Here is a 15121-nt window from a genome sequence, read left to right on the forward strand (position 1 = left end):
TCACTCTCCATTTCTACACCACACAATCATTGTGCTATTCTTAAAAGGGCCAAATCTGGACCTGTTTCCATGTCAAACTATAGAATTGTATCAGGATTACAATACAATGTAAGAAACTGGAATCAGTGGTCACCACACTATTATTCCCTCACCTGGAATAAAATGGTCTATTCGGTGTGGGCCGTTGCATTCCAAGCTCCTAGATTTCCAGTCTGGCTTGCAATATCATTCAGGAACCAGAATAACATTACTGAACATCACAGAAGAATTGCTCACAGCCTGAGATCAACAAGAGACATGTGTGCTGATACTTTTTGGCATATCGCCTCTTAATAGTACTGATCACATTGTGCTGACAGACCATCCTGAGAATTAGCTGCAACTGTTAGTTGTCCTAAGCAGTTATCCACCATTCCTGGATAATTAAAATTACCAAAGTCAGGCTAGGGTTCAGTCTATCTAAAATAAACACAATCACCTGCAGAGTGAGACAAGGATCGACCCAATTGGCGATTGCTTTCCACATCGACTTAGCCCATTTCAGCCAGACCTTGGAAACCCAGATCCACATGTCTGGGGACACCTACCCAAATCCATGTAAACCTGGTGATTGACATGTTATACAAGACAAATTCAGAAACCAATAACCACAAATACAACACTGAATGCATCAAACGGCCTCTGTAGCAAAGGTGAAAAACAGAAATCCAACAAATAGGCTGCATTGGCTCTCTCTCTCTCCCTCATAACTTGCACAGTTTCCTGACTGAATGCTTTGCCTAGCTGAGAACCACCTCCAATTTAAACTAAAAGTAAACTAATTTGTTAAGAACACATTGTGCCAGCCACGATTGCTGAGAGGGATCCTCAAGAGCCCAGAAACACACAGACTCAACACACTGACCATACATTCACCTAATAATGAAAGGCAGGTGATAGATTCAGGCATGCACCCTAAATGCAGTAGAACAGTCCACCCAGCCACTTTCACACTAACCTCAATCAGAGTCATGTGTCAGACTTTCTAATAACTCATTATTAAAATAACTCCAGGCTGTAGCATTCCATTAGGCTGGATACTATAGACAATCGATCAATGCCGAGAGAGGACCCATTCGGTTGAGGGTGCCACGCAAGTGTTTCAACGTCACAGTAGATTAATTTGATAGCCACTAAAAAGAAATAATCCCTTGTACGTCTTTTTTAATGAAAGACAAAAGGTCCCAGTAGCAATTTAAAAATTAACATGAGTCACTGACATGAAACATTTTAGAGCATCCTGTCTGCACTGTATCTTTCATTTGAACAAAAAAGCTTCTTCAATGGGAGTAGTGAATTGTGTATAATGACCTAGGAAAGATTATGAACTACAGAGCGAGAGAGGAAGCATGGTAACTCAAAAATGTTTCTGAAAACAGTGCATGTCCTTAAATATAAAGAAATATGCATTGGCAGTAGTTGGTAGCCTTCTATAAAAGGGCACATGCTGCAGCACTAAAATACAGTTATATATAAAAACATTGTTACCAAGAAGAATATTAAGACTTGCGTTTCTGAACTGAATGCATAATACCTGGGTAGAAGAGCTAGTGTGGTAGTGAGGATGATAACAAGGTAAAATATGGGATCTGCCATGTGTTTTTCCATGATCCAATATGGGTTTGCTGGAGGGTTGCAGTTAAGACAGGTCGCTCCAAAAGCCAGCGTGAAGACGAAGTACCCACTGAGACTCCCAAGCATGGTAACCCAATGTATCCAAGTCTAAAATTCAAAGAAGAAGAGGTACAAATAAAATCATCCATCAAATTGGTGACATCTGGTCATTTAGAAATGTTGTCCCAAATAGTTGCGTGAACATACGAAATACAACTGCCCAGTAGAGCATTCGATAAAAGTAGTAGATCATAAAGTTCACCTTTGGGACAGAAAACAATGACTAGTCAAACATGCATTATTTTGTCAAGAAATAAATAAGCCAGTTACATGTAGGTGATTTCAATTTTATGAAATGCTTTGAAAGAGACTTTGTGTATACACTGTAACCCATCCAGTTTCAAGACTCTCATCCTGCCTGCCTATATTTTACTATCAGCATCTTCTGGACACACAGTGTTGGGCATAGGATGCCACTTAAGTTATCAGATTGAAGTGAAGTGGCTACCTTGCGATTTTTATTCTTTAAAAGATATTTTGTAATGCGTCCACTGCATTGAAGGATACCATACCTCAAGAATGTCAGACCTCCAAGCAATGTACATAGGATCTCATTACAGTCCCTGCTTTAACAGTAAAATGTGCAGTATTCCACAATACCGACACATTAGGCTCGGCTACAGCGTGGGACAAATATATGCCAGTGGAATCCTCAGTAAAGTCTGCCGACGGTATTCGATAGAAAAAAAACATGAGTATTTAAGTCTCACAATCTGCTAAGAAAGAAGCAAAAAGACAACAAAAAAACCCAAAAGAGATAATTACAGTCAGCTAGGCCGAATGAAAAATTCTGACTGCAATGTACAGGCAAGCCTGCAACACGTAGGACGTATGAAACTGAGCAAGATGAGAAAATTATAATGGTGCCCCCACCATTGAACATCCCACCCCGTATAAAGATCATCCCACACACAAAAAGAGACCACTGCACATAAACATATGTATTCAATACAATGCAGTCAAATGTTTATGCTCGCTACCGTCTTCAACAACATGCGCCATGGGCCGCATTGGCAGGTTCAGCCCATCCCTTGAATAGAACTATAAATGGTTCACGAGGAGGAGTGCTGATCTAACTTGATCAGAAGCCGATTATACTGTTGAAGGCAGACAAGCAGCTGCAGAGGAATAGGAGGTAGGCCACATTGAGCAGGATGCGGAGGCAGCAGCCCGACATCCGCAGGCTCAGACAATCCCCTCAAGTCTCATACCACATCACATGCCTTCTGTAGGTGATCATGCAGGATATACAACGTGCCACCAACCTGAGCAAATCCAGCCCCATACTTCTGAAGTTGGTGTCAGTCCTGCAAGTCAGATTGACCTTCCCTGTAACATACCCTATTGGTATGTGGCACGGAATGTGCCAGCCTGCCTTTTCTGCAGTCCTGGCCCAGGTCCTCCAAGCACTTATGCAGCATGCACAGAGACACATTTGCAGCCCCACTACACAGGAAGCCATCAATGTCTGTTTTATTTTCACACTGCAGATATTCCCAACTTCACTGGTGTAGTGGAATAAACACATGTGCCATTAGCCCCCAATATGTTAGTGAGCAGGCCTGCTGGAAGCAGCAGCATACCCTCCACTTACAGAGGACATGTGAAGCCAACTTGACACACGCTGCTTTGAACGGGTGCCTGGATCCAACCCATGATGACATGCACCATCCACCCAAAACCCTGTCCATTGCCTGCATTTACATTTGTCGTATATTCACTCAAACCACCACATGACTCCATGTGTCAGTCCTGAGCTTGCTTGTACATATCTATAGACATCTGGGAACAGTACATTTGAAGTGCAATCAAAGGCCATGACTAGAGTATGGTGTACCTGTTGTCTAGTGACGCCAACCATTGCAAGTGTAACTTTCAGCAGCTGATCACATAAGAAAAGCGCTAGATACTTACCGAGAGCTACAGCCACATCAGTCAAGGGTTCTCTTGAGACTGATTGGTGGAGAGAAACCCTGAACCTTGTGAAGTTTACAAGGAAACTCACTGTGTTGGAACTGTTGAGAAAAGACTATTCTAATACCTTATGTTTTGAGTTTGACCCATGAGACACATTTTGTGTGTTTTAACCTAAGAATTGTGTCCAGCCTCAATGTGGATCCCACAGTGTTATGACTGCAACAGCTTTTTTGCAGTGATTTGTTTTATGCTGAGGGCTCGAAACAAACAGGAGACTGCTTGACTGTCTCATCATTCAGAGTTCCCTTCAAATTAGGAGTCTTTTCCTCCTTTCTTCTCTAGCACCCCCACATCCATTTTCCTGACTCAATTTTGTGGATTTAAATTCTGAAAAGTGCTGCCACAGTGGTTGTCCTCATGACAGCATTAGCTGCATAATCACTGGTAAAAAATTGGAAGATATTCACCGTAGTGACCAACGTACCCCGAATCCATAGTACCCTTTTTCCCCCATACTGTATGGGTATCCTTCCCTAGGGATGGGACACCGGAACTTTTTTTCCTCCAGTCCTCCAGAAAAGAGCATTTCCCCTTTAAATGTACAAGTATGCATACGCGCGGCTAGAAGCGTGACCACGCTGCTGTAGTCCCGCCCTGCAGCGCCTGGCCCCAGTCCCCTTGTACGTGCCGGATGGCTACACTAGCCTAACCTATTTATACTGGGGGCTAAATGGGGGGGTGGTATGGAGGAAAGGGTATTATGGGCTAATAGTACATTAGTCACTACAGTGAGTAACTTTTAATTACTCCTGTGTCCCGTTCCCTTTCCTCTATACTGTATGCGTGAATACAACCGTTAACGCCCTAAGGGAGGAGTGACTTTGATCACTTAGCAAACAAATTCTTGAGGACAGCCTGTCCAAACTGAGCATCTGCCATGGCCCCAACATCCAGACAGTAGTGCTTACAAAAAGCTGATGGCGGGGCCCATGTGGCTACCTTGCTAATGACCTGCCATAGCACCTGTCTCTGGAAAGCTACCGCTGCCACTTTGGCCCCGACAGCATGAGCATGCATATTTTGGGTGCATGATTTGTTCTGCAATTTATAGGATTCGGTGAGGGCCTCCACCATTCACTGCGCTATTGAAGCCTTAGAGGTTTGCCCTCCGGGAACCGACCTGCCAAACATGACTAGCAGGGCCTGTAAGTGATTTCAACCAGGCACTCCACCCAAGTCAATGCCTAGCGTGTGATGCACAGCTGGAACCCTTAATTATATATTTTGATCTATAAGTTCTTTTATTTCTGAATGATGTACCCTTATATGACGCCCCTCTCTTTGAATCCCCCCCGGTCTCACTGACCAGGAAGCAGGCTGTTTTGCAAAGTTAAAAGATTTATTTTATTAATTTGAATACATATATCACACTATTTAATATTTATACAAGGATCACCCTTGGGGTGATGTTACAATCAGCAATCTCTTTAACCAGAAGGAGTATGGGTAAGAAAAACAATGCAGCATAGAGTAAAACTTTGTGTGGGTTCAGTCAAATGCAATGTCACTCAATCCCCCCAATTTGCAAGATAAAGAGATGGAAGAAGAGCAAAACAGGTTTCAGGAATAAATACTCAACAAATACAGTTTCAATCCCAATTCCCCCCCAGCAAACAAAGAGAGAAACAGGAATGATTTCAAACATGTCAAATGCTTTTGAATGCAGCTTTGAATGAATGGTTAAAAACACAGGAAAATAGATTTAATTCACTAAATAGGTTTCAATACTAGTGGGAGCCGCTTTGTATAGTTTCAGGTAAACACTAGCAATGATGATTGCTTAACTAGCAGGTTGAAAACTGAATTCTGAGGTCGGATGCAAAGAACAGCTGTTTTACATGTGATGAAATTGAGCCAAATGAAAAACCTTTCCGCGCGCGAGAAACGCGATTGCGGAACTATATGGAGTTGGAAAGCTGAGGATGTTAGCTTCAATTTGACACTTAAATGTCGTTTCTAGCATGCACGGTACGGAAGTTATGAAGGTTTTAGTAGATGTCGGTTTTTCTCAGAAAGAGTCAAGATTTTCAAATGAAAGATGCGCTTTTGAATTACAAACAGTATTTTCTTTACACTAAGGAGTCTATGAAGCCACAAGCTACACAACAGCACAGCCACCAATCCAGCGACGTCTCCGGATGGTTTCTACCTGCCGAGACGCTTGCCTTTCTTCAGCAAATATATTAGCGCAAGGATATTATGACTACCATTACCAAAGGACTATATGGATGAGGGAAAGATTGAGGAAAACAAGAGATATTCTACAATGCAGTCTGGATATGATAGAATGGTTTGGATAGGATATACTTAAGGATAAGAGATTGGCTATGGACAATTCTATGCTATAGATAGTCACAACTACTGTTGGGAATAGGCCCATCAGGGATCTGGTCAAAGATTTCTGGACTGGAATTCTGCTAGCCCACTGGACAGGATTCAGGGCGCTCAGTTCTGCACTCAGCACGGCACTCTGGACACTGCACAGCACTCTGGAATGGATCTGACAGGTTGGTTCTGGGTTGCAGCCATCAGGTTACAGCTCTGCTCTACTGGTTTGGATCTCTGGATTCTAGCAAGAGTTCTTGACAAGAAAGCAGAACAGCACAGCCAGGCTGTTCTTTTTGTGGTTGTTCCCCTTGGAAGTCTGGGGTAAAATCGGGTTTCAAGATTTTAAAGGCCAAGCTGAGAAGGGTTCAGCTTTGGAATTGGGCCTTCTGCTTTCAGAGTTCTGGAGTCTTGGATATGGGTTTCTCCTGTAAAGTGCTTCGCCAGTAATCAGTTGATGGGTGAATCTGTGTGTCTGTCTAGGTCCTAAGCTATCTCTATTTATGTATTTCCTGAAGGGGATGGTAGGTTGAATTATACTAGGCACACCCTCTAGGAATCCTATTGGTTAGGGCCTGTCCTCTCTCCTGATTTGAGAAGGAACTCTGGTGCCATGATGATGCTGTATTTTATAATCCAGGGAGTACCTCCCCTTTGTTCCTACACAGTAAATCTATGTTTCATATAAATCATATTTACAATACAACCAACTTGCTAGCAATACATATTTACACCACAGATTTAGTAGAGCAAGTATCCGTCCGAGTTCCATCTCGTTGAGCGCTTTAGTTCAGATGTGACAGTTATTTGCGCTTTTGGTTGGGTACCCAATGTCAGATCTGTCCAAATCCTTCTACATGTATGCACATGACATCTGGGCATAATCCTGTGAAGTTTCATATTTCTAGCATCATCACAATTGCTACAAAATTACAATTTCGTTAGTCCTGTCTCTGAACATAGCACAAAGTTCAGAGTAGTTTCAAACTGTGAGCAGAATTTTCATGTTAACAACCTATATTTTACAGATTTTTACAAATGTTGCACAGTTCTCTGTGAGCCTTTTTCAAAAAGATATTTTCTTGTGGGCCAAGATACACTAATACCTGTCTGGTCCCGCCCCCATGGTTTTGCTGGGCCAAGAGCAATCCAGGCCTCTCTTCCTGCCGGCAGTAGTTTTTGTTGACACTTGAATTTGCATTCCCTTTCAATCCAGGAAGCCTATTGTCTCTCTTCAGAGAGCAAAAGGAAGGCACCTTTGTTTGGGGCAAACTGTGGAATGTGCTTTGAAGTCCTCTGTGGCTGGCATCAGTTCACTTTAAAACACTGTTTAAAATTGTCTTTGCTAAAATACTTTACATTTTCAAATAGTATACACACAGATCTCTAATTCCAGTCTTTTTAAAACAGAGATTGAATAGTAGAAACCTATATTGCTTTTGATGGCAAGTCACTTCTTTTCCACAATTTGATCTTAATGATCTTAATGTACAAGTTTTAGCTAACAGTGTAAGTAAATGACTGCTTTGATACAGGCAGGCGGCGGTACTGCTCCCATATTCTGACAATTTTTCCCGACAAGCACCTTTTTGAATGTGGATATTCTTGTGATGAAATTTGTTTCTCCTGACATTGTGTGCTTATGGGGATTCCTTAAATAAGGTGATGTTTAAAACCCAACAAGGATGCTGGATCTTTTCTGAGGTTTGGGAACCATTATTTTGCAATTTCAACAGCCAAGGAAAAACAGATTTTAGAGCACTTCTGGGTATTCCTGGCAATGCAGCACTGCCTTTTCAGGTAGTTCCATTTCACTTTGTGGGCAGCCCAATGACAGGGTTTGGCAGTGTGGTCTCCTGTTCTACCACTGACACAGGCAACATAGAATGGCAGCCTATTTTTCCGGTTTACCTTCTCAGAGGTTTTTAGCGTGCATAGGGCTTTTTGGCGGCAATTCTGTTTCTGGGGAAAGCAGCACACAGTGATGTCGCAGGGCAGAGCCTAGTGGGTCAATGCATTCCACAGGCCTCCGACTTCCTGAACTGCTTTGTCCTTTCTATGTAGAACTTAAGAGTTCTGCTAACATCTAGGCAGTGCAACACTTCTTTCCGGACCCCAAGTCTGAGACGGAGGAAGGTTGGGAGAATAATCTCCTCGATGTGGAATGCCGAGACTACTTTGGGTAGAAATTATGAGCGAGTTCACATGAGCACCTTGTGCCTGTGGAAGACTGTAGGGTTGTGAGCAAAATAGGAACTGTATCTCGCTAATGCGTCTAGCGGATGTTAATCCCAATAAGAAAGCCGTTTTAAGAGTGACCCACTTTGCGAAAACTCAACTGCTCACCAGACCTGGGCAGGGCCCGCCACAGGGAGGCCCCCTCGGGATACACCGCGAACGGAGGCTCTTGAAAGAAATAAGGGTATCTAATTGGGAGGTCTAATTGTAAGGGGAAAGGAACACGCATGGATGGAGTGTGAGTGAGATGAGGATCTGAGAAATTGTATTTTTTTTTGTATGGCCATTTTCTTTTAACATGGGATACATGGGAAAATAAGTTGAAGAGGAGAGGAGATACGGGAACTTCGCTCTGAAAGGAGATAGAAGCCGGCGCCAGGTTTCACTGTCCTGACCAGTGCAGAGATTAACAGAGAATAAGGGAATAAAGTAGGAGCTTCATATAAGGAGAAAGCTCGGTAGTGAAAAATAGTGTTTTAGACTGTATTTATTTATTTATTTTAGAGTTTTAGGATGTGGAGGAAGGCCCAGGAGCTGCATTGTTGATGCGTCTGAAGATTGAGTGAAGTGGGGCTAAGAGAATATTGGGCGGGGTGAAAAGGGGTGTATTCAGTGTTTAAATTTTCTGTATTGTTTCATTATTTGTTGGATGAGTCTCGTCAATGTCATTTGTGGGTCATTGTGTTTATGTATACAAAAGAGAAAATATTAAAGGGGGGGCTGAAGATACAAAATACGCCTGTGTCACCCCCAGGTTCAAACAGGTTAATAGGTGGGAGAGAAAGGAAGAGAAACATTTCAACTAAACATGGGGATGGATACCCCACTGTCACACATTTTTAAGAACCTACCCTTATATCAAGAAAAGATTAAAACATATAGTGAGTGGTTGGCAGAGCTAAAGGGGGAGGGAGCGACTTGTGTTTGGCCTGAAGAAGGGTCTTTTGATAAAAGAGTACTATATCATGTTGCTACCCACTTAATGACTAAATACAAGGGAAAGACACTCCAAAATAGAAAGGAGGTTTTAGATTTGTGGAAGATGTTCGAGGAAACACCCGTCATACAAAGTCAAGACAAAGACGGGAGTGAACTGAAAAGGAGAATGGTAAGGGCGATGGGGAAAAGGAGAATAACAAGCCTAAAAGATTATACCCGTTGTTAACGCGGCCCGCTGATGGGTACGTGGACCCAGTATATGTGACAGTGGCCAGTGTGCCCCCTACTCCAGCGGTGGACCAGCCCCCTCCTCATGCCCAATTAACAATACCCTTGGGCCCGACAAATAGAGATCTAGAGAGGGTACTAACATCCACTCAAGCTGAATCGAACATCCACTGAAGCGGAATTAGCCTGCTTGCAAGCATTACATGAAACACCTCTACCCGGACCAGGAAACGACCAACCGCCAGGACCACCGCTGGGAGAGAGCCCACCCCTAGTAACAGAAGACAAGTGGAAATCTGGGGATTTCATCTTCAGTATAGACAGTACCCCCATTAAGACGGTGAGGGTAGAAAGAGAGGGGGAGGCAGACAGCTTGAGCTATGATACTGAAGGAGGGGCTGCGGGAGGGAAGCCACTACTGCAAGTACACTTGGCTACCCCACGGGTAGCAGAAGAAGCAGCATGGGACCGGAGGTTAAGGAATAGGCTCGGGAGAATGGCATTGTCTAAAAAGAAAGCAGTGAAACCGGGTAGAGAAAAGGTAAGATCAAAATTACAGATGCCACTCGTTCATAAGGGAGCAGGAAGGCCCCATTATGTACACTTGGCCTAATGGACAATAACAATCTCAAGGCCCTCCCACCACTTTCTGGGAGTGCAGGAAAGTGGATCTATGCATTTGAAAAGAATACAGATGGGGTCCCACTAGCGATCGGGGATGTCAAAAAGCCTTTTAACAGCAGTGGGTGATGAAGCAGACTCAGAGTGGGTGAAGGCGGGCTTCCCTGGAGTGTCCTGGGGGAACGACATGCATGATGGTGCGTCTTTCAACAACGTACAAGCACAGGTATGGGATGCACTGCGAACAACCTTCCCAGAAACCGCAGATTTACACTCAATAATGCAATTCGCTATGGGGGACGAGGAAGATGCTATGCAATACATTCGTCAGGTACAGGAGATATGGAGGGCAGAGACCGGCATGGCGTGGGCTCAGTCCACCTCCTTATTTTACTTTATTATCAAAAGAGGTCTCCCTAAGGAAGTACAGAAGGCGCTTGATAAAATAGCTGGGATAGAAGCCAAGGGCTGGCCAGAAATACAATCATAGTACATCAATGCAGGAGAATCAAAGAAACAGAAAAAGAAACAGCACAACGAAGGTTGGCAGAAGAGTCAAAGCTAGCACAGAGCAAGTTAGTGAAGGTTGCAGCAGTTACATCGACACAGCCCACGGAACAGTTAGGGGAAGAAAGGGAGTTGTCAGTAGCGATACAAGCTAGGATGGCTGCGTCATGGGCAGATAACAGACAAACAGTGGGGTGGAGAAGAACGTTACACGGGACCCCACTAGCAAGGAAGGCCCATTAGAAGAAGAGGTGGGTACAGAGGACAGCAGGGAGGAGAAAGAGGATATGGCTGACAAGGATCCGGGGGGGTGCCCCCCAGGACAGCGTTGGCCTTGTGGGAGGTGGGGGCATTTTGAAAGGGAATGTCAGAGTAGGCCTATGGGTAATTACCAGAACAATGGAATGTATGGAAACTAACAACAGTATGGACACCACCATCCGGGCAGTCCCTATGGTCGGTCTGCCCATCAGGAATGATGAAAGTGACGGCCAAGCAGAAAGTAGGCCCCACCAGGGTATAGCACATTCAGACATCCTCCACATTGTATGCAAAGCCGCCCCACACAGCAGAACCACATGACACATACCCATGCAACCAGATTCGCCACTTGTGCTAATGGCACGCCATCCCCATTCCAGGGAACGTGTGTTCTCAGTGATAACATTTTCACCTGCCCCGGGGCCGACACCTACCCCAACTAGGACAGCCCACAGAGAGCACTTGCGTGTCCCGTACTATCAACTACCTTACAACTAGATGAGGAACCGCTGGTGGGGGCAGAGACAGGGAATAAACATTTCCTCTTTATAGTGGACTCAGTGGCAGAAAAATCATGTTCACGCGAGGGCAATTTTCTGCTTTCTGGCAAATATCTCGAGACGCAAGTATTTTCTGGGGCAGTGGTCACGGTTCCATACACAGAAACATTAGATGTCAGGATAGGGGGTAAAACGGTATGAGCACCCCTATTATAGCATGAACAATCACCCCTAAACTTGTTTGGTCGAGATTTGTTGAGCAAGTTAAATATGACCATCTCATTTACTGACAGAGGCATAGTATGTTCGACCCCCGGGGACGTGCACACTTCGAGCAATGCTAGTGGTACAGACATTAGTCAATGACAACAGTGTGAGGAATACCCACAGATGCTGATATGTTCATTTATGGGATACAAGTGTTAGCCCAGACAGTACCCGAGATACCACGAAAATGTATGGAAAGTACCTTCAGATTTTATTTTTCGCCCTGTAGCTACACCTGAAATAACGCCAGGGACAGTGATCCCTCGACTTACAAAGAGTGCAGATATCAGCATGACGCATTGTGGCAATAGGATTAGACACGGGTGTGAGCGGAGAACAGTGCTGTATAGATCCTAGTATTCCACTGAGAGAATGAACTGATGAAGAGCTGTTTACTGACGGCGACATTAATGGGGAGATCATATTGGAAATATGTATACCATGTTACATTATGATACAGAAAAGACAAGTGACAAACCCCCTCATGGCCGCTGTCAGTGCGCTGCCATCTGTTTGAGACACAGACTTACAGCACATGCCACCATATCTGTGGACCACAAACCCTCATGATGTAGGGTTATTAAGGGAAGTGACACCAGTGAGAATAAAATTAAAACCAGGTGCAGTGCTGCCAAGAGTGAAACAATATCCACTGTCACGAGAAGTGGAGGAAGGGATACGAACTACAATACATGCCTTACTACAACAGGGTATCATTGTCTCCTCTAACTCCCCATGTAATACTGCAATCTATCCGATCAAAAAGGCAACGGGAGGGGTGTGGCATATGATCCAGGACCTTCGACCCCTTAATGATATCGTCCAACAGAGTTTCCTCTCATCCCAAATCCGGCATCCATTTTGTGCTGTACCCAAAATGCCACCCATTTTACAGTGGTGGATCTCAAAAATGCTTTCTTCTCTGTACCCCTCGACCCAGAGTCCCAGTACCTCACCGCCTTTACAATAGGGGGAAGACGATATGAACACCGCAGATTGCCCCAAGGATACTGTGAGAGTCCAAGTATATTTAACAGAATACTCCATTAACAGAATACTCCACGAAGATCTTGCCAATATTATGGTACAGAGCACAATCATTCAATAGGTAGATCTACTAATATGTAGTACAGGAGAAGAACAGTGTAGGAATGATTCCATCACTCTACTGACCCTATTGGCCCAGAAGGGGTACAAAGTTGATAAAGTAAATTGCAGTATTGCCTCACTGAAGTGCTATACCTCGGCCAATATATGACTACATTTCAGTGTTACAAATTGCTGTCTTCATTGATCGCAGTCCAAAATTTGATTACGGTGAAGATTAGATGTTTGTCTTTTCCTCTTAATAGCATGTCCCATCTTTCTTGGGTTGTCATTTGTTTGTGGGATATCTCAAAGAAATATCTATATAGATTTCTCTTTTCCGTCAGAACCAGACAGATCGTAATCAGATGAAAAAGTGTTTCTGGGGTATTTACCGATTTACAGAAGCGGCAATTAGAGGTTTTATTAGCTGATTTGTCTGTCATGGTTAAGTAATCACAAGTTGGTAATATATTGAAGCGAAAATGCAAAAATAGGTCTCGGATGGTGCGGTCCGGAAAGTAGTTCAAGTAGCCTGGCAGTTCGTGGAGGGTCCTTAATTCAAATTCGCATTTGAGATAACGTTTATATTTACTTTGTTCGGCTACAGCTTTGATCCAGTCATTGTTCCATATTTTGCGTTTCGCATGCTGTGGTCCATTTACTAGCATTTCTTCAGTAATGTCTTCTGTATGCATTTTCTGTTTAATCTCAGAAGTCCACTTAGAAAGGGCTGTGATTTGAAAGGCTTGTTTCTTGTCTTTAAGGATTTCTAGCAATGGTATTTTGTCTTGAGAGATTATTTTTCTATAAAGATCCATTTGTTTCCACAGAACTATAGATCGGATGGATTAAAGAGCTAATTCATAACGATATCTTGGCATCCGGAAAGATCTCAGAAGAGAGAGTGTTTTCCTCCAGAATAATGCCTCGTAACGGGGCCATTTTATTATTTGCTGGTTGATCAGTGATTCACTGGCATAGGTCAGGATCGGAATTACTTTTTGCTTGTACAGAGCAATTGTAGCTTTTATTGAGTATGTTCCGAATTTTAGGTGAAAAAAACGCCCTTGCCTGCAAGGGACCTGGCCTTTCCCTCTATGTGATCTTTCCATCCTTGTTCTTTCAAGGAGGGATTAATCATTACGCCCAGATATTTGATTGCCTTGGTTCTCACAATCTGTTCGCTTTCCAGATGTATGTTTAGGTTATGTTGATTTTTGTTTTTTTGAGAGGTTAGTTTCATTGCCTTAGTTTTCTTGATATTTATCTGCAGCTAGTTTTCCATCATGAAATTTTGTGCTTTGTCTAAGGTTTTTTGTAGACCTGATATGGTTTTATCTAGAATGATATCATCATCGGCGTAAATTAGGGCTTGTATTGTCTCATTGTTGATCTTCGGAGGATTTGCCGCTGTATTTTGGATCTTTTCTCCGAAGTCACAAGTGTGCAAATTGTATAGGCAGGCTGCCAAGGGGCACCCTTGATTCAAACCGTTCCAGGTGGAGATTGGTTTTGTCACCATTCCATCGTTAGTTAACCATACTTGGGCAGAGGTGTTAGAGTAGAGTTGTTTTATCGGGTGCAGGATAGAGGGTGGACAGCCCCATGATGTTAATTTAGACCAAAGTTTTTGTCTGTTGACAGAGTCAAACGCCATCTTTCGATCTATAAAGCTGACATATACTTGTTGGGTTTTAGTTAATGCTTCATATTTTATCATGTTCAACAGTAGTAGGTTCACATTAGTTCCTATTTTCTTGACAAAGCCAGTTTGTCTTTTGTCCTGTTTACCGTTCTCTGCTGCCCAGATGTTAGGTTTTTTTACAAGGTAACCCACAAATAGTTTCCCTAAGGGATCTAGGAGAGCTATAGGTCTATAGTTCACCGGATCTTTTCGGTCTCCAGCTTTGAAAATTGGGATAAGGATAGCCAGTGTCCAGGTACGAGGGATTTCTTTTGTCTTTCCATGAGATGAAGAAGTTGGATGAAAAAGGTCGCCCAATCTTCTGGAGCTGCTTTGAGATCCGCGTTCAATAATCCATCAGGACCTGGGGCTCGAGAAGGGTTGAGGGCCATGATGGTATTTCTAAGCTCTTCAATATCCCAAACGAGATTCCAAGAACAGTCTTCTTTCTCCGATTTGGCTGTCGGAATTTGATTTGTAGAGAGTCAAAGTGTTCGATCCATGTCTGTGCTTCGACTTCTTGGATCATATGAGAGGCTTTCGGTGATTCATTCAGCAATGACCAGAGTTGTCGTGTGTTTTTCTGTTTAAGCGCAGCTAGAATCGCTTCTGCATCATTTTGTTTCATTATGGCTTTGATTGATTTGATTGAAATTGAATATTTCTGTTTTTCTTATTTCGATTTAAAAATCTGTTCCTTTTTTTAAAAATTGTCGTATTTGTTTATGAAGACTTTTTTTTTCCAGCTTGATTTCGATGTTGAAATGATGTG

General features: G+C 43.2%; 1 protein-coding gene across 2 annotated transcripts in view; it reads right to left on the minus strand.

The window, feature by feature from the left end:
• The window catches only part of ATP10D (ATPase phospholipid transporting 10D (putative)), a 2065840-nt gene that overhangs the window by 50530 nt on the left and 2000189 nt on the right, over window positions 1–15121 (minus strand). For both annotated transcript variants that reach the window (XM_069631716.1, XM_069631715.1), the window contains one exon: window positions 1574–1761. In XM_069631716.1, the coding sequence (XP_069487817.1) occupies window positions 1574–1761 (188 nt within the window). The remainder of the gene's footprint in view (window positions 1–1573; window positions 1762–15121) is intronic.

This window comes from Ambystoma mexicanum, chromosome 6q (genome assembly GCF_040938575.1).
Source record: "Ambystoma mexicanum isolate Mex_15411 chromosome 6q, UKY_AmexF1_1, whole genome shotgun sequence".
NCBI lineage: Eukaryota > Metazoa > Chordata > Amphibia > Caudata > Ambystomatidae > Ambystoma > Ambystoma mexicanum.